The 26,184-nt window shown below is 48.1% G+C and overlaps 1 protein-coding gene across 2 annotated transcripts in view; it reads right to left on the reverse strand.

Annotated features, from left to right (window-relative positions):
* Positions 1–994: 994 nt before the first annotated feature.
* Positions 995–26,184, reverse strand: part of CAMKK1 (calcium/calmodulin dependent protein kinase kinase 1) — a 95,513-nt gene continuing 70,323 nt past the window's right edge. For both annotated transcript variants that reach the window (XM_079955673.1, XM_079955674.1), the window contains exons 10-16: positions 20,924–21,123; positions 20,622–20,675; positions 19,745–19,818; positions 12,450–12,537; positions 11,489–11,617; positions 9,382–9,485; positions 995–2,369 (exon numbers count right to left, since the gene is read on the reverse strand). In XM_079955673.1, the coding sequence (XP_079811799.1) occupies positions 2,297–2,369; positions 9,382–9,485; positions 11,489–11,617; positions 12,450–12,537; positions 19,745–19,818; positions 20,622–20,675; positions 20,924–21,123 (722 nt within the window). In that variant the 3' untranslated portion in view covers positions 995–2,296. The remainder of the gene's footprint in view (positions 2,370–9,381; positions 9,486–11,488; positions 11,618–12,449; positions 12,538–19,744; positions 19,819–20,621; positions 20,676–20,923; positions 21,124–26,184) is intronic.

Consider the following 26,184-nt stretch of genomic DNA (forward strand, 5'->3'; position numbering starts at 1 on the left):
AACGGAATAAAAGGATTCAAGTTCTAGGGTAGCCAGGGGTGCTATTAATGGCTGACCCATTTCCTGCACCTTCCACCATTAAAAAACCCCCCAAAAAACTTTAATAGTCTTTTAAAGACTTCATAGGCTCAATTCCTGCACCAACTGCTGTAAAAATTCAGCAGGTACAGGCTTGAGTGGCTTCAGAAGGAAGGAAGGAATCAGGTTTGACTCAGTGACTTGGAGAAGATTATCCTTGAGCAAAGTCAAATTGAAATTATTTTGCAAGCAACCTGTCTCCTTTAATCTCTTCCTTCCTACCTACAGCAAGATGCTTCTGGTCGCTGTAGGACAGGCATAGGCAAACTCAGCCCTCCAGATGTTTAGGGACTACAATGCCCATCATCCCTGACCACTGGTCCTGTTAGCTAGGGTCATGGGAGTTGTAGTCCCAAAACATCTGGTGGGCCGAGTTTGCCTATGCCTGCTGTAGGATATAGACAAGCCACTGTTCTGATCATCATACAGGCACAGAGCTCCATTCCTCATTATGCATGTGCTTGCAGGAACTTCAGACAGACTCCAAGAGATTTTGCCATGGTCTTTTCATCCTAGGGATGCTTTACTTTGTGCTGATTGTGCATCCAAGATTGATTGGCAATCTTCAGGCCACTAGCTACTCTCCCTCCCTGATCTGCATGATCAACATTTCTTGATGCTAGCCAACCTCGGGCTTTGTAGATTGCACAGGGAGCTGATTCCAACCAATCCCACTGCAGGGAATCTACAGAATCAATTCCAGACTCTTCTGAAAGTCCACGAGATGACAAGCTCTTACAAGCTCTACCACCAAAGCCCAAGGGCTATGGATGAAGGTAAACTGACATCTTCCAATTTTCTGACTTTGATCCAGCTGCTTCCTACAGAACCAGCTGAAGCATGATGGATGTGGGCATGGATGGGAGTGTTTCTGATGCATTCTTTAAACAAAAAGGCACCTGTTTAAAGCACAGGGTTCACTGAGATATGCTCTTTTGCACAGGGTGGTCAAAAGCTCACAGGAAGGTGTTTTACACAGGAAAGTTTAAAATACAAAGCAGAAGGGTTTTTTGCACAAGAGGGTCAATGGTTCAGCCTGGCAATTAGGGAAAAACAGAAACTTAACCAGGACTCTATTCCCCTTCTGATTGCCTAAAAGGTTGCGAAGGGAAGTTTTGTACATAAGTAAAGTTGATAAAGAAATTAGGCTTAAAAAAGAGATCAGAGCTGAAGAAATTATGAGAAAAAAGCCAAAACACGGAGGTAGGAACTAAGAAAGAACTGAAATAAGAACTCTATTGAAGAAAACAGCAGAAACCTGAAGCACAGGGCCAGGATGAAAACCTGCAATGGATCCTGTCTTGAGAAGTTGAACTGAGAAGACTAGAAACCACTGTACTGATGAGTATTTGCTGGGCTAGGGATAGTCTAGAATAGGTCTAACTGGATGTGGTTTATCTCTATTTATATTTGCTTTTGTGGGTATGTACTCAAAGCGTAAAACTAGTTAGTTTATTTTTAAAGCATTTTCTCAAAAACTGCTTGACTCAAAACTTGTAAGTAAAGGCATAGTTTGGTTTGGGGAAAAACTGATCTGAAGCTTTGTGATTCACCTGGTGTCAAGGTCTACTTTATATTGGGAGTAGGTTGGACCAATTAAATTCTGAAAGGTAAAAAGGCTGCTTAATGGAGGCAGCTTAGAACACACCTGTTCCATTATAGCAGGTTGCGTAACAGACAACATTGGGCTCGAGCAGGCAACCTGACTGAGAAATTCCGAAACAAAAAATAAATAAATGCCGGGAGCCGGGATGTACATGGGTGGTTCTGAACCAAGCATTCTCTAGCAAAGAACATTTGGTGCACATTCATCGGTCGAATTGCCGTACGTCGCTGACTACATATATCACAACATGAAGCACAACTGGAAGATATGAGGCACATGGTCCAGTATACAACATCAAAATGTCTTACGACGTAAACAGATGTGGGCAGCCAGTTGCCAGAGAACCAGCTCTTCCACAGGCCATTTCTTGTCCCACCAGATTTGACTCCCACCATTTTCTCTCTTCGATATGATAGAATCATAGGATTGTAGAGTTGGGACCCAAAGGGACTTCGAGTCCAACCGCCTGCAAAGCAGCGATCTCCCTCTCTCTCTCTTTTCAAGTCACAAACTTTGGTTGATGAAAACAGCATGGCGTGCAGGACAACACCACTGGATACGATGGTCACGGTAGCAGCAGTTAAGTGATCGGTGTGTGACATGCTGGGGGCTTCAGGATGTGGCCTCGTCTTCAGATACGTCAGGCAGGTCGGGATCCTTCAACCCTTCTCGGCTCCCTTGCTTTCTGCGCACGTTCAAAAGATACACATTATAAAACCCCACCCATTACAGAAGAAAGCAAGCTGTGTGTGGTAGTCCCTATTGGAGACGGCCGTAGCTCATTCACAGAGCATCTGTTTTGCAGAGAAAAATGGTCCCAGGTTGAGTTTCCATCTTCAGGTAGGGCTAGGAGAAAACCTCCTGCTGAAAGCCCTGGAAAGCCACTGCCAGTCAGTACAAACACTATTAAGCTAGATGGACCAATGGTCTACTCACTCACCTACTTCGCCATTTTGGGAAGGTGTTTTATCACTGGTGATATGTAAGCCGGAAGCATAGGCAGTGAGTACAGTTAGGTAATTTTAGATTCTGGACTTCACGGTCTTATGTACTGCTAAACTGAAATCTGCTCTCCAGTTTCTCAAATATTTTATTCCTCTGCAAAAGACACTGCCATTTTTCTAACCTTGACATTATGCATTTTCCTTTCTGGGAAAGATTTGTCCAGCTCCTTGCAGCCTCCCTGGGTGCCTGCACTTCCTGTGATGGCAATGTGGGCATGCAGGACAGTTGTAGCATACAGACCACTGGTGAGTTAGTTTGTAGAATGGAAGAAAGAACAGTCTAAGAGACCCCCCTGCCCGGTTCAAAAGGGAGGCAAGCAGAACAAAAACGCTTGTTAGAATTTCATGAACATTTTATTTCCCTTTTGATAACTTCCAAGCGCCGTTTCTGTTCTTGTTAATTGAGGGGGAATGGTGGGCAGGGCGGTGGAGATGCAGAATAGGCTTTTGGCACAACATTCATCTTACATACCTCCAAACTCTTTAGCAAAGCATTGCTTTATTTTCTTTGAAATGTGGTAAGCCACTCCTGCTTCATTTGGGAAGGGGTGTGCGTTCCCTGTTCATTTTCCTGAATGTGAGTCTCTGGAAATCTGCCCTGGAGTCCTTCCCTGATGCTGTCATTAGGCTCAGGACACAAGACTTTAGTCTCCAAGCTGTTTTGCCAAGCTCTCCACCTCCACCTTCTCCCCAGAGCCACATAAGGCCATCTTTTTTTTAAAAAAATGAAAAAATCCATTTCCTGAAAGGGATCAGTTCTCTCTCCCCAATGACAGTGTTTCCCAGGTGATACAGTACAGCTAATTGCCTGAATTAATGAGAAATGCTGCCTGGGAGAGCCAAACGCTGCTCCAATTAACTGGTAATGACACAGGTTCCGGTAACTTCTAGCAGCTTCCGATTTGCAGAGCCATCCAGAAAGGCAACAAATCCTCTCTCCTGTATAGCAGCAGCTCATTTGCTTTTGCAAGGGGAGTCTTCCAGCCACAATGGCTATCTTCTGCCTCCATAGTTAGAGGCAGTAATGCTTCTGAATACAGTGGTACCTCGCTGTCAGGGGCTCAGGAGCAGAGGCACAGGGAAGAGAGGAGATGGAGAGCGAAGGGGAAGAATCCGAGGGGAGCGTAGGAGAAGAGGACAGTGGACCGAGGGATTCCATGAGCCTCTCCAGCGAATCGGAAGATTCACAGAAGGGGGCGCCAGTGGCCAGGGGTAGGGGGTTCCCAAGGGGAATGCCCCAGGAGCAAGGGGGCAGCAGGGACTCCCAGAGCAGTAGCTGGAAATCAGGACCAGCTTCCCCACCAGAGCAGAGTGGGGGGGAAGAGTCCCAAGGATCGGGGCCAGTGCATTCCCCACCAGGGAGAGAAGACGAGGCAGGGCTGACCACGCCTCCATCAGAAAGTCGGACAACGGAGAGGAGGTCAGATCCGGCCAGTATCCCGGAAGAGGGAAGCAGTGACCGAAGTAGTGTAACGGTTAGGAGAAAGGTCACTGGGTTGGCGCGAGAGGCAAGTTCAAATGTACAGGAGCGCGGGACAGCAGAGAATGAGGATTGGGAACCGGGTCCTAAAGCCCGCAGGAGGCAGGGGGAGGAGCTAAGCGACTCAGCGTCGGAAGAGTCCAGAAAGGGCAATGCCCCAGCGGGCAGGAGGACCCAGAGGAGGAGAGAGCAGCGGAAAAGGTGGAGCAGGGCTAGGATCTTAAACTGGTGTCAGAGGGGAGGAGACTCAGACGGGACTTCGCCGATCTAGGGTTTAAGATGTAGGGCTGTGCGCTGTGGCTTTGAAATGGAAATTGAACTTCAATAAAGACTTTTGTACATTACGACAGCCTAGTGTTGGTCCTCTGTGAGCTGGGACCTAGAGGCAGCTCTGACACTCGCGTTAAGTACTTAACTCGTTCTGGAGGTCCGTTCTTAACCTGAAACTGTTCTTAACCTGAAGCACCACTTTAGCTAATGGGGCCTCCTGCTGCCGCCGCGCCGCCGGAGCATGATTTCTGTTCTCATCCTGAAGCAAAGTTCTTAACCTGAGGTAATATTTCTGGGTTAGCGGAGTCTGTAACCTGAAGCATCTGTAACCTGAAGTGTATGTAACCTGAGGTACCACTGTACCAGTTGCTGGAAACCACAGGAAGGGGAGAGGGCTCTTGCGCTCGGTTCCTGCTTGCCTGGGCGGCCACTGTGAGGGCAGGATGCTGCCACTGGCCTGATTCAGCAGGCTTTCCTTATGTTTTTAGATCAGGCTTCCTCAACCTCGGCCCTCAGGATGTTTTGAGACTACAGTTCCCATCATCCCTGACCACTGGTCCTGCTAGCTAAGGATCACGGGAGTTGTAGGCCAAAAACATCTGGAGGGCCGAGGCTGAGGAAGCCTGTTTTAGATGATGCTAGTAAGCCTGACTCCTGGTAGAATTTTGAAAAGTGCATGGATCCAATGATGACAGAATCCGTTCTTCGACCACTCAACCTCAGGAAACCAAATTTTAGGCTGGTGAAGGAGATTCTTGGAAGACTTGTATTCATGGTGGAGGCTCTTTAAGTCTCTTCCCTCCAGAGTCGCTGAGGGGAAAATTAGGCATGCCAGGATGAAGGCTCTGCAATGTTTGGAGTGCTCTGGCATTTAATTTGAATTTCCTTAGCATTGGAGTGGGGCAGCATGGGGTTCTGAGCCAACCTTATTGATTCTGAGGTGCCTAAGGGTTTGTGTGTGTTTGTGACTTTCTTTCCAGGAGATGTTCCTTCAGAACTTTCCCTGACCGCCTGCCCCTTCTGGTCCTAAAAAGGCGCCAAAGAGGGACGAGTTAATCACATGATGCCTTCCCTTGCATTTTGATCGAAGTGTGGGCACCCTGGGAGGCTGCTGAGAGCAGACCACCATTAGCTTGTAGAATGGAAGAAAATAACTCTTCCCAAACACATCAAAAGCAGTGGAAGAAGGACCAAAACCCTGCACCCCACCCACAAGAACATCATCAAAATTTCCTCTCCCCTCCTCTCTTCTTATTCTCATTAAATTGAAGGATTGTTGAAGAAAAATGCGGGAGAAGTTTTTCTTCAGCACTACACAGGAAACTTATATGTCATTGGTCCATATAGCTCATTACTGCCTGCACTGATTGGCAATGTCTCTCCCAGCGCTACCTAGAGATGTCATTGGGGATTGAACCCGGGACCTTTTGTGTGAGAAGTAGGTGCCCCACCCACTGAGCTACAGCCCTCCACCTCTCCTGAGGCATCAGTCTGCAAATATAGTTCTCTCTGTTTGGGAAACTCCAGCTTAGTGTTCCATTTGCCTCGGGCTGTATTTCCGGGACCTGTTTTGGTCCACAGCTCTCTTGTTAACCTTGAGTTGCCTACAACGCAGAGGCTGCATCAATAGAAGTTTTTAAAAATAAAGGAAGGGGGGGGGAAACATAGAAAGAGAAAATATGGAAGAAGGGGGAAGAGGGAGGAGGAGAAAGAGGGCAAGCTGTATTCATGACTGAACATTGAGCGTGACACAGTGGAACATACCCACTCTTCTAGGAACAGTGAAAGAGATTCTCTCTAATAACACACACAGGCACCACCAAATTACAAGACGGGAGAAAAGGTCACAGCGCAAGACACCGAGTTACCTTAAAGCTGGGTGCAAATAGACAGATGGGCTTAAGCGGAAACCATGCCTGGAGACAAACCACGAAGACAAAGGAAACGGGGGGAAAACCCAGCAATGAGATTGCATGAATTGAGACAGAAAGTAAAAAAATATACATGCAGAAATAATACTTTTTGAAAATCAACAGGGATGGGTGGGGTGCGAGTGAGGAAAAAGGCAAGCAGAGGATATCTTTATGGAGGATTTGGAAGTTGTTCAAAGGAAGCATAAGGAGGGATGGAAGACAAGGACTTTTGTCACACAGCCCATGATGATTTGATGGGGTTTTCTGGTGCTCGGAACCCCTGGCTAAGAACAGCCTTTCCCCCCAACACATTCTGGACTCCAATTCCCATCAGCCAACGGGGTCCATGGAGAGGAAGGATGGGAGTTGCAAACCCAACACCTGGAAGGTTAGCCACTCCACCATGGACAGAGAGCCTGCCGCCCTCCAGGTTTTGCTGGCTGACAACTACAGCGCCACCATCTGGAAGGCCAGAGGTTCTGCACCCTGCAGTGCACACGGACTCAGAAAGACTTATCCCTGGGTTCCAGGACCTAAATTACTTTGAGCTCAATGGGTGAATCCTACACCTGGAAGCAAGCTACTGAATACCATGGAGCTTTCTCTTGAGTAAACCTGCAAAGGATTGTGATGACAGTCAATTTAGGCAAAACCAGCAAAATGCATTTAAAGCACTCTGTGTACACGGTGTGAATATCCTGGTAGGCCTGTAAAGGCCCTCTTGGTAGTCAGGATAACCCCAGGACTAATTGGTGTGAGCTGTCAAATGAGATCATACATGCTCATCTGCTTTGCTTTGAAGCCTTACTTTTGGTTCACTTAGTTGGGAGAGGGGAAGCTTCTCACACTGTCTGAGCTGTCGACTACTCCTTTTTTCCGAAAGATGGATGGGAGTGGGGAACAGGCCTCTAAGCCAAGGGTGGTTAACTGAGCTACTGTTGCCAGCTTACGTAGCTCGCTTTTCGTGTAAGTAGCCCATGTACAATTAGCCCCTCACCGACAAAGCCGCTTCAACATCCATCTTGAGGTGTGGCAGCAAGGAATTCAGCACTGCACTATTGCATGTAAGTCTCTTGGTATGTCTCTATAATAAAGTACTAGAACTTTCTTTGGAATCCCTGAATCTGGGTTCTTCAGGGCGTCAATCAATCCTTTGCCCTGGTCAGCTTTTGGACCCGTAGGACAGGAAACTATGATACCACTTTAAACAGTCATGGCTTCCCCCAAAGAATGCTAGGAGATGGAGGAGACCCCCTATTCCTCTCACAGAGCTACAATTCCCAGAATTCCCTGGGGAAAGGGCTGCATGGTGAAACCACTCTGGGAATCATAGCTCTGAGAGGGGAATGGGAGTCTCCGAACAACTCTCAGCCACCTTCAACAAGCTACAGCTCCCATAATTCTTTTTTGGGGGTGTGTAGCAGCCATGGTTGTCTGAACTGTTTTCAACAGGCTTCAAATGTATGTTGTGAACGCGTATTTGTAGTTTTTAGTAATTCCAGTATTGTAGTATATTCTACATAGTATAAGGTGTACTACAAAACTGTACCAGTTTCTATTTTAACCACCTGGCTCACATAATTAATTACTATTTTCCTTTCACTTCTGCACAATCTGTGGAGAAAACCATACAGGGGGAAAGATTAGCATCAACCACTGATAATTGGTTCGGTTTTATCGTTTCAGCATTCCCTGTGCAAATGCGTTATTCCTTCTCTGCCCACAGATAAAACCTTAATGTCAAGAATACGCAAATCAGAACAGAAAGCTTCTGTCCCCCACCTTCATCTCAAACCCCCCCCCTCATAAAGAGAAAGCTTGCAATTTGTTTTTCTATTTCTGTCTCCTTGAAAAAAAGAAAATCTATTTCAGTTTGCCGCAATTTGGAACTGGGTGTTGAAAAGTGAACCCGGATGTCCGAAGTTGCCATGCAAAATAATTAAACATTAATCCTGATGGTCACAGAATCAATATATAATTCAGGGGGGGGGGTTGCGAGGGCAAGGAACACACCAATTACTATTTCTCTAAAAGTAAATTAAGGACCGACTGTGCAATTTGAAAGCTTTTTTAATTGCCCTGACTTCGGCCCTTAATTCACTTTTAGAGAAATATGAACACTGGAAACATTATGCAGAATTACAAGCTGGGGATTTAAAAATGATTTTAAAAGCAACTTTTAGGGGGCTGCTTTTCTGTTTGCTAAAAATGAGACTTTCGCTTTTCCCAATTGGTTTTGAATATTCACGCAAGATGCAAATGAGCACCATGAACAGTGCAACTGTGTGAAGGCTCTTCCAGCTCCTCCTAAGCCCTCAGCCGATCTCCTACCTTCAAATAATTCTTCCCCTTTTGCTTTGTGGGGTCAGTCTGGATGATACCCAGAGACCCTTGCAGTTCTTGGATCCCTGTGCCCAAGAATCTCAGAGAGGAGGTTTGGCTGAACAGGTCAGACAAGTTTAAGGCAATAACCTTAGCTGGCCACTGAAGTGTCCTCATCAGCAAAAGAATAAACCAGGTTGCAAGAGCTGCAACTAAGCGATGATGCCCTCCAGGCTAATGGATGGGCCTTGTCTCCACCTACCCCACCTAGCAGCTATGTAGGAGAACCATAGCCACAGCAATGTGGGTGAGCTGAACTGGAAGATGGAGACACAGAGACAGACTTGCTCTGTGCTGGATCCAAATCTGTGACTAATGGAGAAACAGGATCTGCTGGAGTATCAATGCTGTGAGCATGTCCATCTTGTCCTTTGGATGTATCTATGTGTAAATAAAACCATATATCCTAATGACACCACAGTCTCTGCTAACCTTCATTCCAAGGAAACTGAACCCTGGGAAAGGGCAGGCACACCCCTGGGAGTCTCTTACTGCTCAGAGATTGTGGTGGCGTGTAACGTGATTGCTCCAGAGCTTGTCACTTCCTCCCAGATCTCCACAGATCCAGGGTACAGAACCCTTTTGCTGCCTTTGTGGTGTGGCTCCCCTACCCTGCCGTAGACAAACACTAGAAAAAGAGGTACATACATTAATAAGTCTCCAGGAGCCGACATGGATCTCTCTTCTCGCCTGGCCTGGGCCTCAAATGGGTTGCTGAAAGATCGTTTCCTCAGCATGGCTTTCACTAAAATCTTTAGGGAAGGGGGTAAGAAGAAGAACAGAAATCAGGATTGCAAATGGATCACAGAGAAGAACACATGCCACTCATCTACATCCACTCATGCCTTTCCAAACTTTCAGTCTCAAGATTGTGATTGCAGCCTTCTTTTTTAAAAAATGTGATTGTATGTTTTTTGCTTTGCAACTGCAGCCTGTTCAGAAAGTTTTTCTCGCTCTCCAGTAACATTAGAGCTGATGGACATCCAATAAAGCTACCGTAAGTGTTCAAAGATTCAGGACAGATTAAAAAATGCTTGATATTTGACATTTATTTCTGGATACTGTCTTTTCTTTCTTTGTTTCAAGCTTTAATAAAAATAGCTTATTAAAAAAAAGATTCAGGGCAGATAGAAGAAAGCACTTCTTCACACAGCAAGCTGTTAAACTATGGAACTCTCTCCCACTGGAGGCAGTGGTGGTCACCAATTTGGATGGTTTTACAAGAGGACTGGGAAAACGGCTGTGCTCCCCCCTCCACACTAGGAGGCAGTATTTCTTCTGAATACCACTTGATGGAAATCACGGAGATTGCTGATGCGCTTGAGTCCTGCATGCGGATTTTCTACAGGCGTTGGTTTGGCCACTGTGAGAACAAGATGCTGGACCTCAGCAGAGCTATTCTTTTGTTCTTAAAGGGACGGCGTGCTCCAAGCACCTCAAATCATTAGGAAGGATTTCACAGTGGAAACAAGAATGTGCTTGGTAAAGGTAAAGGTAAAAGGACCCCTGACCATTAGGTCCAGTTGTGACCAACTCTGGGGTTGCTGTGCTCATCTTGCTTTATTGGCCAAGGGAGCTGGCGTATGGCTTCCAGGTCATGTGGCCAGCACGACTAAGCCGCTTCTGTCAAACCAGAGCAGTGCACAGAAACGCCATTTACCTTCCCACCGGAGCGATACCTATTTATCTACTTGCATTTTGACATGCTTTTGAACTGCTAGGTTGGCAGGAGCAGGGACCGAGCAACGGGTGCTCACCCCGTTGCGGGGATTCGAACCGCTGACCTTCTGATCGGCAAGTACTAGGCTCTGTGGTTTAACCCACAGCACCACCCGGGTCCCAATGTGCTTGGAGTCCCGGATAAATTCCAGAGCCAGCCAAGCCATAAAGGTAAACAAGGCAGCTTGCTGGGGTGCCAAGCATCCAGGAGCATCTCCTTGCACCAACAGTACCTCCATTTTCAAAACTGCCTGGAGGAAGAGCGAGTGAGCAGCTGCCACACTTTTGGAGTAGGTGCACAGAGAGTTTTACAGTCCACTGCATCAGGGATGCCCCCTACATAGCAGCAGTGTTAGATACTCTGATACATACTCTAGGCGCCAAATAGCTCCTTAAACCAGGGTTGCAGTTGCCAAAACAGAATGCCTAGTTGCCATTTGGGGGCCAGCCGGCTCAAAATTTGTATTTTTTGACATACCGGTTCCTGAAACTCATTCTGATTGTGAAGATAAAATATAACAGGTATAATTCTACTGGATGTGTTGTTAGTGTGTGAAAACAGGCAAGATCCAAGGACCCCGAGGCATGCAGTTCCAGATGGTGGAGGCATCAGGCGCCGATGCCTGGGAATCTTCACTTGGCCGCAAGTGGCAGATAGCCAGGTGCAAAATGTGCTTGGTGAATTTCAAATGCTGCATACCAGATTATGACGGTGGCTTCCAATATAAGCATTCTTATTATGTCAGGCTCGCCTGATAAGTTGCTTGCAATATACAGGTTGAGCAGGTATTTTAGGGCAGAAAAGAAGCAAGCAGAAAAACACAGACAAGGCTACTGTCAGTGCAGTAGCTCCTGACCTTCTGAACCAGCTTCCCAGTCAAATCCTAAAGCATTCATCTCCTTCTGCTGGGGCAAACAGGATCCAACCTCCTTCCACTCTGCAGCTTAATGTTCTGTACCATCAACCACACAATGCAGAGGGATGGTGGCTTTTAAGCCCTGCACAACACAGTGTCGCGACGGCAGCGGTACGCACCACAGCAGGCAAACTCGGGATAGTCTTGACGGAGTTCTTCACTTCCTCCTCGGTGACCTCCACAATTGTGCAATGCTCCTCCTCGAGAGGCAGAGGATCCTCTCCAAACTTCGTCACCCAAGGGTGCAACTGCATGGAAGACACAAGCCAAGGCTATCATGGTCAAGGCCAGCCCTAGCAAGAGGCAGAGTGAGGTGGCTGCCTCAGGTGGCAAATCCTGAGGGCCAGATTGGATGTGATGCCCTCTGCCGTACTTGAGGGCAGATACCAAAAGATTCCAACTGAGAAACGACTCTGCCCATGTGGAGATGGCAATCTGGAAACAGTGGCTCATGTTCTCCTGTCCTGTCCCCTTTATAAAGATCTGAGGAATGAGATCATCACCCCACTCTTACTTACCATCCCAGGCCGCCCATCTGCGGCCACATTGTTCTTTCTTTTATCAGATCAAAATGATCAGACAACAGCAAAGGTTGCTAGGTTTGTCGAGGGTGCAATGAGGTTAAGGGCCACTATCTGAACGATAATCTTGGTCATCTGATTGTCCTTTTTACCCATTGTTGTATTTTTAATTGTATAAATTGCTTGTTTTATGTTGCTATGGCCATTGGCTAATGCGAATAAAGTTTATCTATCTATCTGTCCTATGGGGTGGCAGCTAGGTGTTGGAGGGCACAGGCAGCTGGGGCTGGTTGAGGACAGGCACAGCTTGGTGGGGCAACTCTAATAAAACTTAACATGTAAATGAGATGGACACTGAAACTTAACAGCCCAGAGGTGGCAAAATTCTAAGTCTGCGCAAGCCAATGAGGTTCCAGGTTCAAACCCTGGCATCTCCAGGAACGGCTGTGGAAAACCCTGCCTGAAACCCTGGAAAGCCATTGCCGGTCAGTGAATGGAAGGACAAGTAAACATATAAGGCAGCTTCCTTTGTTCCTATTAAAGTTCATGTCCCACTTACCTTAATTTCAGGGACCGTTATCCTCATTTCAGGATTCTTTTCCAGCATCTTCAAGATCAGGTCTTTTAACTCCTCGCTGATCCAAGGCCTGGCAGAAAGAGAAACAAAGCGTTTGGTTGTGGGGACAGAAGCTACAGGCTGCCAATCCTCTGTGTTCAGCCACCAAACTACTTTGTAGGAGTTTTTTTAAAAAAACAATAGCCCCAAACTGGAAAAACTGGGATGGACATACCCAGTACAAGCAACAAACTCTCTTTGAAACATGCTGACATGGGGGAGATGGAGACCTAGGCCACATTTTGAATCATAGCAGCACACTAGTGTAGAGTTGGAGGGGGACACCAAAGGTCATCTAGTCCAACCCCCTGCAGTGCAGGAACCACAGCTAAAAGGATCTCTGACAGGTGGCCACCCAACCTCTGTTTAAAAACCTCCAGGAAAGGAGAGTCCACCAGCTTCCAAGGGAGGCTGTTCCACTGTTGAACAGCTCATGCCGTAAGAAAGTTTTCCTTCATGTTTAATCGGAATTCCCTTTCTTGACATTTAAAGACACTGGTTCAGGTCCTCCCCTCTGGAGCAGCAGAAAACAAGCTTGCTGCATCTTCCATGTAACAGCCCTTCAGATATCTGAAGATAGCTATCATTTCACCTCCAGGCTCCAGGCTAAACATACCCAACTCCCTCAAGCATTCTTCATAAGCTTCGGTCATCTTGGTTCCCCCTCCTTTGCACACATTGCAGCTTGTCATATCCTTCTTAAACTGCAGTGCCCAGAACTGGAGACAGGACTCCAGATGTGATCAGACCAAGGCAGAATAGAGCAGTACTATAACTTCCCTTGGGGAAGAAATGGAGGCAGTGAGAGATTTTACTTTCTTGGGCTCCATGATCACTGCAGATGGTGACAGCAGCCACAAAATTAAAAGACGCCTGCTTCTTGGGAGAAAAGCAATGACAAACCTAGACAGCATCTTAAAAAGCAGAGACATCACCTTGCCAACAAAGGTCCGTATAGTTAAAGCTATGGCTTTCCCAGTAGTGATGTATGGAAGTGAGAGCTGGACCATAAAGAAGGCTGATCGCCGAAGAATGGATGCTTTTGAATTATGGTGCTGGAGGAGACTCTTGAGAGTCCCATGGACTGCAAGAAGATCAAACCTCTTCATTCTGAAGGAAATCAGCCCTGAGTGCTCACTGGAAGGACAGATCCTGAAGCTGAGGCTCCAATACTTTGGCCACCTCATGAGAAGAGAAGACTCCCTGGAAAAGACCCTGATGTTGGGAAAGATGGAGGGCACAAGGAGATGGGGACGACAGAGGACGAGATGGTTGGACAGTGTTCTCGAAGCTACCAGCATGATTTTGACCAAACTGTGGGAGGCAGTGGAAGACAGGAGTGCCTGGCGTGCTCTGGCCCATGGGGTTATGAAGAGTCGGACACAACTAAACAACAAAATAACTTCCCTTGATCTGGACACCAGACTTCTGTTGATGCAGCCCAGAATTTTCTTTTCTTTTTTTGCTGCCGCATCACACTGTTTACTCATTTTATGCTTGTGGTCTACTAAGACTCCTTAGATCCTTCTCACAATCCACAAACTGGCAACCCAGGTGTTCCCCATCCTATATTTGTGTAGCTGCTTATTCCTGCCAAAGTGCAGAACCTGATATTTGTCCCTATTGAATTTCCTATTGCTTGTTTTGGCCCCAGTTCTCCAATCTGTTGAGGTCATCTTGAACCCTGATTCAAAATTTAACTACCTTACAAATCATGCTTTAGGAATGAGAACATTAGACCAAGCAGATCACACCAGCTCCACTGGAGCATAAAAACCTGTGAACTCCAAATGGGAAAACTAAGCAACGGCGCAGAACAAATGGTTTGTGACTGACTGGCTTCTGTCCACACCTGAGTGCAGAAAATAGCAAGGTCTTTTTTAGTAAACAGAAGCTCCTTGGCCTCTGCAGCCAGGGCAGAATATGCTCGGCTTGCAAACGGTCCCATGAAACAGCCAATGCACTGACTGAGTCTCTGGGAGGTCTGTGGTGCAGCCAGGACTAATCTGATGATACTCTCCTTCCTTGCACTCTCTCCCGCCTCCAATCCCAGTTCTCTTACAGGCTTTATCAAATTAACAGGCTTAGGTTTAAACACTGAGTCAACACACTGCCATTCTCCTGCCTCTCTACACAAGCTAATGAGGAGAGAGGCCTTTCGAGATGGAAAGAACAGGTCACCGGGATGTCAAAATAAGCCAAGCAGCGAAGAGTTATTGCCGCAGGAGATGTGAGGAGGAAGAGGCCCAGCCAGCCCATTAAAAGCTAATCCCTTGCGGAGGTGGCAGATGTGAAGAGTCTCTCACAGAGCTGACTAATAAACTCCAAATATATAGTTTGGAGGAGGAGGCAGGTGAAAGAGGATCATGTGAAATGGTGGAACTGGCAGGGAAACCGAGATGGACAAGTTTCCCTAGTTGCGTGGCGAGTTCCCGCCCCCACCAGGATAAATAAAGACACAAGACACCATAATGTAAGGTTAATTGGGCGAATTAGGCAACAACTTTTATTGAATTCAGGAATGAGAGGCATTGGCATAGGCATTGGTCCTAACGACTATCTGGCTCCAGCCCATTTGCTGGAGACACGGGGAAGGGTTAACCTTATATCGGGGGAGACTCCCGCAAGGCACGTCGACTAGGAGCTCCCCCGGGTCACCGCTCTGGGGCGTGCCTTTGGCCCACACCTCCATAGGCTTCGGACAGGGCCACGCCCCCCGGGGTCCTTTAACGGACCACCCTTCGCTCGCTGGGGGGAGGTGATGGCGTTCCTCCCCCCACACACATCGTCTTAACCCCTTCTTACCAATGCCTACCGCCAATGCCGAGAAGTTGTGACGAGTTGCTACGAGGTAGGCAAAAAACCAAAAGGCCCGAAATTGCCAATTGGGAAAAATTCCTACCATGCCCCTTGCGGCGACAGACCGAAGTCCATAGCAATGTCAAAGACCTGCCTAAGCCTAAACCTACTTCACGCCCCCCAGCCAACCAGCTGATTGGCTGGCTGGGGGGCAGTCCCGACGGGGATTCCCCTGCTCTCGCGGGGGCTGGAGCCAGCCCCCGCTCACGTGGGGTGGGCGTGAAGCCCGCAACCCCACCTCCTGGGGCAGGCCCGGAAGTGGCTTAAGAACCAAATACAGTGGTACCTCGGGTTACATATGCTTCAGGTTACAGACTCCGCTAACACAGAAATATTACCTCGGGTTAAGAACTTTACCTCAGGATGAGAACAGAAATTGTGCGGCGGCAGCAGGAGGCCCCATTAGCTAAAGTGGTACCTCAGGTTAAGAACCGTTTCAGGTTAAGAACAGACCTCCAGAACGAATTAAGTTCTTAACCCGAGGTACCACTGTAAGGGTCGGCTGGATCAGGCCCAATGGACCATCTAGACAAGAACACTGTTCTCACAGTGACCACCCAGATGCCTGTGGGAAACCCACAAGCTCGGACACCAGCACAAGAGCCCTCTCTCCCCCTGGCGTTTCCAGCAACTGCTCCGAAACCCGGAGTACACTTGCCCCAGAACTCGGAGGGCTAAGCTGGCTGGGGGATCCTGCCAGGGCCCTGCCAGACTTATGCTGCCACGCCAAGAATGCCCCAGGGAACTCCCAGCTGACTGGGGACTTCATGCGTGAAATGGCCATGGCACTGCAAGGCTTCAATAGTAAAATCTGAACCTGAGCTACTGCATACTAGCGTGCAGTGTCAGAGCAGATTAGGCAGCGCTGCCTCAGTGGGGGTCTCAGGGACAAGATTCCAGGCCCCAGACAAGTTCAGTCTCCCGGGTTTAAGAGGGCAGCTTTACTGAGACATTTCACAGGCAATGCTGGAAGTCCTGGCATGCGCAATGACATACCCCACGGGCATGGTGCACCCTGCGCGATGTGATGGGTGGAGAGGAAAGGGCAGCCACCCACGGCTAACAGTCTCAGCCACATGGTCATCACCACCGGGACCTTTGCTGGACAACACCCCTTCTTTGCATTGACAGCCCCCCACCCCCAAATCACAAACCTACCCCAACTTCCCAGCATACAGAAATGGTGATTAAACAAGGGTAAGCATGGTTCCTTGGCTCAGCCTGGTTGTAAGGATCTCCGAGATAGTCAGTTTTAGACCATTAACGGGGGCGGGGGGCAGTGAGGATGCTCAGTCCCTCCGTGTAATGCATGATTTACAATCCAACACTGATAACAAGCCCAGGGTTAAAGGAAGAGGGGGCTCTCTCTCCGAACACTTGCCGCTCCCCCCCATTCGTTTCTCCACCCACCCACATTCTTCCCCAGATATTCCTTTTCAAGCGACGGCGGCGATATGATATCATCTTTACATTTCAATTAGGAACGAAGGATTAATTCATGCAAGTAGGTCAGGAATCCTTTGCCTTGGTGCAACGCCGAGTTGGGAGAATCACAGCTGCAGCATCTTTGCTCGAGACGCAAGTTTGGGGATGGGCTGGGAAGGGGACAATGAAACTTTCTATGAAAGCTGCAAGACGGGGATGGGCAATGTTGTTTTTTTCTTCATGCTAGGGGCTGCATTTCCTTGTTGGGGGGGTCTGCTGGAGCTGCATGTTGGCATCAAGAAAGGTCAGTTAGAAGGTGAGGTCGGAGCCCCCCAAAGGGGTGAATTCACCCCTTTCTGCCCTATTCCTCTCTCTCTCTCTGCCACTCAGGGGTGGAGGAAGGGGGGGGTGCTGTCTGTCCTGGGTGTCACCACTGAGCAGGGTGACAAAATGCACTCACCGCAGGGCCTGCAGTGCGCCTGAGTCATGCGTCTCTTCTGGGAGAGACACGGTGGTTTGGGCGCACGCAGGCTCCGCGCTGGCCAAACAGTCTGCCCACTGCCTCCCCCCAAGCTGTAGGGCAGCTGAGTGGGAGGAGGCAGGCAGACTCTAGAGGCCCCACAGTGCACCCTGTCCCTATGGGCAGCTTGCCCCACTCCTATGGGTGGCTCGCCCCTCCCCAGGTGCCTGAGCGGCTTCCTCCGCCGCTGCTGCCACTCCCTAATCTTTTTTCTCTGCCTCCCACTGCCCATTCTTTCTCTACCACCCCCTTCTCTTGTCTCCCTTTACTCTTCCTCTCTCTCTGCCACCCCCTCCGTTCCTCTTGTCTCAAACCCATTGCCAGTCGGAGCACACAACACTGAGCTAGATAGATAGACCAATGGCAGCTTCCTAAAGTATCACAGAATTGTGGAATTGTAGAGTTGGAAGGGGGGGGGGACGCGGGTGGTGCTGTGGGTTAAACCACAGAGCCTAGGATTTGCCGATCTGCCTCCCACTGCCCATTCTTTCTCTACCACCCCCTTCTCTTGTCTCCCTTTACTCTTCCTCTCTCTCTGCCACCCCCTCCGTTCCTCTTGTCTCAAACCCATTGCCAGTCGGAGCACACAACACTGAGCTAGATAGATAGACCAATGGCAGCTTCCTAAAGTATCACAGAATTGTGGAATTGTAGAGTTGGAAGGGGGGGGGGACGCGGGTGGTGCTGTGGGTTAAACCACAGAGCCTAGGATTTGCCGATCAGAAGGTCGGTGGTTTGAATCCCCGCGATGGAGTGAGCTCCCGTTGCTCGGTCCCAGCTCCTGCCAACCTAGCAGTATGAACGCACATCAAAGTGCAAGTAGATAAATAGGTACCGCTCTGGCAGGAAGGTAAACGGCGTTTCCGTGCGCTGCTCTGGTTCACTAGAAGCAGTTTAGTCCTGCTGGCCACATGACCCGGAAGCTGTACGCCGGCTCCCTCGGCCAATAAAGCGAGATGAGCGCCGCAACCCCAGAGTCGGCCACGACTGGACCTAATGGTCAGGGGTCCCTTTACCTTTACCTAGAGTTGGAAGGGACCCCCCCTCCAAGGGTCCAGCCCTCCTGCAGTTCAGGAATCTCAGCTAAAGCACCCATGACAGATGGCCATCCAACCTCTGCTTAAAAACCTCCAGTGAAGTAGAGGCCACAACCACCCGAGGGAGACCGTTTCACAGTCAAACAGGTCTTACTAGTTATCTGCAATTCAGGATGGCTGGCAGCCATCCCTGAGTAGACTCGAACCACCAATTGGGTTAACAGCCAGATGAACAGACCCATTGCAAAACCTGTGCACTCTGGATATTTTTCTTAAAATATTTCATTTTGATATATATGAATTTGCTTGTGTGCATGTGTAAATATACAGGATCACATCTTCAGGCTCATTATTCATGTATTTATTTATACATCTCCAACTATCTTTGAAGCCAAGGCTGGCTCCCGGTTTCTTGTCCTTGGCTGCCACTACAAGCCCTGCTCACATTTCCCAGGGTGGAAATTCCACAATCCTGTCTTCTCTCTTGGACCTGTGACTTGGCCCTTATTGAAAGTGCCAGAGAACCACTAACCCAGGATGCTATATCTGCCCACTCGGAATGGGAGGAGCTAGCTGGGTGTAGCCTTTGCTGTGGGAGGGAAAGACTTTTCTCTCATGTCAGGCAGGACATACACAGATTGGCTGGTGCAGGTAGGGGAGAAGAGAGGAGAAAAACAGATAACCAAATGGTGCAGCACTCATTAGGGGGGCACCATCTAACTTGCTAAAGGTCAGCGATGCCTAACTTGGTAAATGTCAGCAATGGCTAACTTGGAAAATGACAACAATGTCTAACTTGGTAAGTGTCAACAATGACTGGAGCAATGAGTCATAGTCTCACTCCTTCCAGGGGCTCAGAAAAATACCAGCGTCAACTGTGCTCAATGCTGCTGTGAGGTGAAGCAAAACCACCTCCTCTGGTCCACAATGAAGAAGAAGAAGAGTTTGGATTTGATATCCCGCTTTATCACTACCCGAAGAAGTCTCAAAGCAGCTACCATTCTCCGTTTCCCTTCCTCCCCCACAACAAACACTCTGTGAGGTGAATGAGGCTGAGAGTCTTCAAAGAAGTGTGACTGGCCCAAGGTCACCCACCAGCTGCATGTGGAGGAGCGGGGAAGCGAACCCAGTTCACCAGATTATGAGTCTACCGCTCTTAACCACTACACCACACTGGCTCTCTGTGAGAGGTAGTGAGAATGCAAACTTGTGGGTTAAGAGCACCAGGCCAAAGACACATCTTGTCCAGCATCCTGTTCTCACTGTGGCAAACCAGAATCCCCAATGGGAAGTCTGCAAGCAAGACCTGAGGGCAACAGAAGCCCTTCTCCTCACTTGGGATTCCCAGTCATCTGCAGCTACCTTGTGCTCCACTGCGACCAGCAAAGCTTACTTACTCTTCCGGGAAATCCACTGGCTTGTTCTTGATCTTGTTGTGAAGAGCGAGGATAAATTCATCAATGAAAGGACACTGCAAAACAGAGCAAAGGTTTGCATGCTTTTGTGAATCCTCTGTTTTAGCCCTCTTGTTTGCCCTTACAAACTCTATAACCAGTCCCAAGGAACCCTGAGAGCTCAGCTCTGCAAGGAGGCTGGGGCATTCCTGCCAGGGGTGCCAACTTGAATTAAAATATTGGGGGTGGGGTAGGTCACAAGATGCGGCATGCACACACCATTTGAATGGCAACGGTCATCAACTTCGAGGGGGACCAGCCCCCTCAAGTATTTTATTGGGGTGGGGGGTGTGAAGGGACGTCGGCCCCTAGGAGTTGGATCCTATGATTCCTGCAGAGAGATTCCTAGAACATTTTCATACAAGATGCTTTTCAGTTGCACACTTAAAGAACTGCCTTCCTTCTCCATCATGAACCTGCCTGAGATTTATGTTCTTTTTATAATTTGCTCAGGATTCTTTTATCTAATCATTTGGCAATTAGTAACCATCATCAACAACAGCTCCAGAAAGAAATTACTTCAGGCCATTAATCAGCCTCTGGCTGATTCATATTCTGCAGCCTGATAAATGTGTTTGGTGGGCACTGTTTTGTTGTTCTCGTTTGAACCATTTACTTTTGTTCTTGTGTTTTTGCTCTGTGAACCACCCTGAGATCTTGTGATGAAGGGCAGCATATAATTCTAATAAGTCATAATAATCTGCTGCCCCTGCGGATCCAGCTGCCTGAGGCAGTTGCCTCACCTTGCCTCAAGGGTGGGCCGGCCCTGCCCCAACAACCACCACCACAAAAACCTGTCCCCCTTGTACAGACATCTTACCTTTCCATACACAAAGCAAAATAGTGTGATCCCCATGGCCCAGACATCTAGTGCCTGAAAAGAAGCAAACAGATTTTTTAAAAAATCAGATCTCTGGGGGGGTTGCAACAAAATGTTGTGGTATAAAGAAGTGCCCCCACTCAGAATACTCCACCTCCTCCCCATTTCCTCACTGCTCCCACCCCCATCCCCAGTTACAGCCAGTCAGTATTTTGTGGCCAATGGGCATGCTCAGCTCTTATTGGGCTCTTATTGGGGTCCCCTCCCCAAGTGGGGTCCACATCACATGAGCAGAATCCTACCTTCCCACTGAAGCTCTTCCCAGACTCAGAAAGGGCTTCAGGGGCCATGAAGGCTGGAGTCCCAGCAGTGCTGGAGAGTTGGGCATCGCTGCCCTCAAACTGATTGCTCACTCCGAAGTCGGCAATCTTGACGTGCCCGTCATCTCCTAAGAGCAAGTTGGAAGGTTTGATGTCCCGGTGGATGATCTTCTGGTAATGCACTGAAGAGAGGTGGAGAAGAGAACTTTTATTCTCAATCATGATGGAACTCACCGGTGGATAATCCTTTTAGTTTTATATAGCTTTATTATCCCTTTGGAGATGCACCTTTGTCCCTCCAGGCGGTGACATTTTATGGTTCGTGTTTCTAATTCTTTGTTTACTTTTTCTCTGTTTTTTTTTTGTTCTGTTTGCAATTTTTTGCTGCTGTGCACAACTCAATACACACGAGAGAGACTTTCTGTTCACGGCTGTGAGTGAAAGATCCCAATAACTAAGAGAGATCTGATTCTCTCTCCAGATGGAGGAGGGGCTGTAGCTCAGTGGTTAGAGCACCTGCATTGAATGCAGAAGGTCCTGCTGTTCTGTACGGTTCTGGGGTATTGCTTAGGGTTTTTTTGTTTTGTTTCAGTTGTTGTTTTTTAATATCAATGTTTTGCATCTTCATTTTAAATCTTATTTTAATGTGGAAATTGTTCAATTTGGTTGTGTAATTTTCAGTGTTTCAGTTCTTGTTTATGACTACAGTGGTGCCCCGCAAGACGAATGCCTCGCAAGACGAAAAACCCGCTAGACGAAAGGGTTTTCCGTTTTTCGAGGCGCTTCGCAAGACGAATTTCTCTATGGGCTTGCTTCGCAAGACGAAAACATCTTGCGAGTCTTGCGATTTTTTTTCGCTCCCCCCCCCCCTTTTTCTAAGCCGCTAAGCCGCTAAGCCGCTAATAGCCGCTAAGAGCGCTAATCCGCTAAGCCGCTAATAGGGTTGCTTCGCAAGACGAAAAAACCGCAAGACGAAGAGACTCGCGGAACGGATTCTTTTCGTCTTGCGAGGCACCACTGTACCTTTGTTATGTTTGCAATTACTTATTTCTTTCTTGCATAAGCTGCCTTGAGGATGGTTTTAACTATGGGAAGGCAACATGGAAACCAAATTATGTATATATGAATGTATTCCAAGGGCAGCTGTGCCATAAATCAAGGTAATTTCAGCTTCAAGACAAAGACTCTGCACCTCTCACCATGGTAGATATACAGAGTCCGAGGTCAGTTTCTTTTGCATAACCATCCCCTTGCAGCAAAAGAAAAAAAAAAAGTTTTTGGTGCATGGATGTGACCTGCATCTCTAATGCCGCAGCAGTGCTGCTGCAGTGCCCAGCTTGCAGTCTGCCAGTTTGGGTAATGGGACAAGGCAAAATTGCCAACCAACACACGGAGAATGTCAACAGGGCTATGTGAGCAGGAGTGTGTGTGTGTGCTAAGTCAAACAAATAAATGAATTCATTACGAAAAGGGTCCTGCTATGTTATCAGTCAAAACAGTTGGTTTACGGATGCTCGAGGAATTCCATTATTGCAAATGCCTGCATTCCTACAACCTCTCGGGCTAAGGCTTGGATCAGACCCTACTTAGCAACTGTTCCTTAATAATAATAATAATAATAAAATAAATTTTATTTATACCCCGCCCTCCCTGGCCAGAGGTGGCTAACACCAATAAAATCACAGTAAAAAACAAAACAAAACATGATAGGGGAAAAAGAAAAGAAAAAAACCCCAAATTAAAATACAGGTTCTTGCTGTTCTCTTGGTTGCATGAACCTAGCAAATCACGCAGCCTTTCAAATTACGGGAAATGGGCTTTCCACTAAACATTAGGCAGAACTTTCTGACAGTAAGAGCTGTTTGACAGTGGAATGGGCCACCTCAGAAGGTGATGCGACTCTCCTTCACTGGAGATTTTCAAGCAGAGGTTGGATGGCAATCTGTCAGTTTAGTTGCGAGTTCTGCACTGCTGGGGGTTGGACTAGATGGCCCTTGAGGTCTACAACTAATCCAGAGTGCAGCAGCTAGACTGGCGATTGGGAGCAGCCGCCGAGACTATATAACACTAATCTTGAAAGACCTACACGGGCTCCCAGTACGTTTCTGAGCACAATTCAAAGTGTTGGTGCTGACCTTTAAAGCCCTAAACGGCCTCGGTCCAGTATACCTGAAGGAGTGTCTCCACCCCCATCATTCTGCCCGGACGCTGAGGTCCAGCGCCGAGTGCCTTCTGGCGGTTCCCTCGCTGCGAGAAGCCGAGTTACAGGGAACCAGGCAGAGGGCCTTTTCGGTAGTGGCCCCCCTCCCTGTGGAACGCCCTCCCACCAGATGTCAAAGAGAAAAACAACTACCAGACTTTTAGAAGACATCTGAAGGCAGCCCTGTTTAGGGAAGCTTTTAATGTTTAATAGGTTATTGTATTTTAGTGTTTTGTTGGAAGCCGCCCAGAGTGGCTGGGGAAACCCAGCCAGATGGGCAGGGTATAAATAATTATTATTTATTACTATTGAGGTCCCTTCCAGATCTCCAATTCTATCATTTTTAATTGTCCTGACTCCGGGAGGGATGACTTTGATGACTGACGGGAGGGTTGTTCCACCCACCTGAGACCCCGGCGCAGCGTTTCCCAAGGGCACGACAGCTAGCGTGCCAGTACTCTTCCCCTTATAACACAGACATCTTAAGAAACTGGGGAGGGCAGGGAACTGAGACCCAGCCTTCGTTTGGGCTCACACCGGGCAGCTTCCCCACCAACAGAGAGCCAGTGCAGAATGAATCATGGCTTCTTGCAGGAGCTGATCCGAAGAGCTGCTTTGGCAAAACGTTCAGCTAACAAATGGGCTCCCAAGTTGGTTGTGACAGGTAATCATTATGTGCAGGAACAAGCATGAAGGAGAGTTCAGCTCCTTGCTCAGACGCATCCTTGGTATATAGGATGCTTTCCTGTCGCCGCTTCTCTCAAGGTTCCCCAGGGGAGGGAAAAACAACAACGCTACTTCCCATTGTCATGAAAACTTAGAATCAGAGAGCTGGAAGGGACCCTGAGGATCATCTCGTCCAAGCCCCTGCAATGCAGGAATATGCAGAGGTCCCATACGGGGATCAAACCAGCAACCTTGGCATTATCAGCACCACGCTCTAACCAACTGAGCTATCCACCTGCACAACTACTATTTATTAGACGGCCTTTTCAGCAGTGGCGCCCTCCCTGTGGAACACCCTCCCGTCAGATGTCAGGGAGATAAATAACTGCATAACTTCAGAAAACATCTGAAGGCAGCCCTGTTCAGGAAAGTTTTTTAATGTCTGACATTTTATTATTTTTTTATATTTTGCTGGAAGCCTCTCAGAGTGGCTGGGGAAACCCAGCCAGATGGGAGGGGTATTATTATTATTAAAATTATTATTATGGGACATCTTTGCCCTCTCTTCCTATTCTTCCTCTCTCCCTCCCTATTTTCCCTTCTTTCAATTTAAATATATATTTGTGTGTGTGTGTGTATCTTTACTAATATCAAGGCTTGCAGTTTTGCAATTTGAACAAATTATAAACAAGCTCCATTTTTACACCAGCCTTATAATTCAATCTACCTTCTCTTACTCCTGGCTTAGGGAACCTTTGGCCTTCTAGATCTTGCTGGACTACAATTCCCATCATCCCTGACCACACTTGCTGGAACAGATGGGAGTTCTGGTTCAGCGACACCTAGCTGAGCAATTTTCAAATCAATTCTTTTTACAGGGACCTCTGAGAATTGTAGCTTTATGAGGGGAATATAGGGGTCTCCTAACAACTCTGAGCACCCTCAACAAACTACAACTCCCAGAATTCTTTACAGGTTTTTTTTGCAAGGTGGGGGGGGGGGGAGAGAAGGAACGACGACTATTTAAAGCAGTAAAAGGTAAAGGTAAAGGGACCCCTGACTGTTAGGTCCAGTCGCGGACAACTCTGGGGTTGCAGCGCTCATCTCGTTTTACTGGCCGAAGGAGCCGGCATACAGCTTCCGGGTCATGTGGCCAGCATGACTAAGCCGCTTCTGGTGAACCAGAGCAGCGCACGGAAACGCCATTTACCTTCCCACCAGAGTGGTACCTATTTATCTACTTGCACTTTGACGTGCTTTCGAACTGCTAGGTTGGCAGGAGCAGGGACCGAGCAACGGGAGCTCACCCCGTCGCAGGGATTCAAACCGCCGACCTTCTGATCGGCAAGCCCTAGGCTCTGTGGTTTAACTGTGGTTTAAAGCAGTACCACAGTGCTTTAAAATGTTTCGTGCAAATGCGACCAGAGAGAGTAAGTTTGGCTGACTGAGATTATAGATGAAAGGAGGAAAGAAAGCTACTGCTACTGAAATGAAACCTCACAGCCTGTTTTCTTTCGCTGGCATCTTAATGCCTGGAAGCCAGCAGCCTGGGAACCACACAGATTCCACCACCATTCAGGGCGGGAGAGAAGGGAGGGGAAATGAATGAATGAACAAATGCACTTCAAGCACAATGGCACATCATGCCGTCTGCCGATTCTTGCCGCATTATATTTGATCAGCAGAGTTGCTTGCCGCAGTTCAAGGACAAAGAGCACTCCATAAGGCGCTGCCACCACAGAAACACGCTTTTAGCTATCGGCTTCGCATCACAGCATCTGGAGGGGAGGAATGATTTAACACCCTATCAAAAGAAATCTGCAGCGGGGTGGGGGAGAGATGTAGGGTGGGGGGAATCTAAAGGGAAGTGAAGACAGCGGGGAGAGGTCACAGGAACATAGAAAACTGCCTTCCACTGAGTCAGACCAAGTATTTGTCAACACTGACTTGGCAGCCGCTCTCTCTGGGGTTTCAGGTAGGGGAACATTCCCCAGCCATAAGACAGGAGCGAGCCTGCAGTCAATCGCAAGGAGCAAGTTGGAGTTAACTCTTTATTAGCAGAAAGAGGATCTGCACAGGAGTGTCAGGCCTAATGACCATAGCAACTCATCTCTGGTAGGTCTTGCTAGACTGGTGACTGGGAGCGGCTGCCGAGACCATATAACACCGGTCTTGAAAGACCTACACTGGCTCCCAGGACGTTTCTGAGCACAAAAGTGTTGGTGCTGACCTTTACAGCCCTAAACGGCCTTGGACCAGTATACCTGAAGGAGCGTCTCCACCTCCATTGTTCTACCTGGACACTGAGGTTCAGCGCCAAGGGCCTTCTGGCGGTTCCCTCGCTGCGAGAAGCCAAGTTACAGGGAACCAGGCAGAG

This window comes from Podarcis cretensis, assembly GCF_951804945.1.
Source record: "Podarcis cretensis genome assembly, chromosome: 15".
Classification (NCBI taxonomy): domain Eukaryota; kingdom Metazoa; phylum Chordata; class Lepidosauria; order Squamata; family Lacertidae; genus Podarcis; species Podarcis cretensis.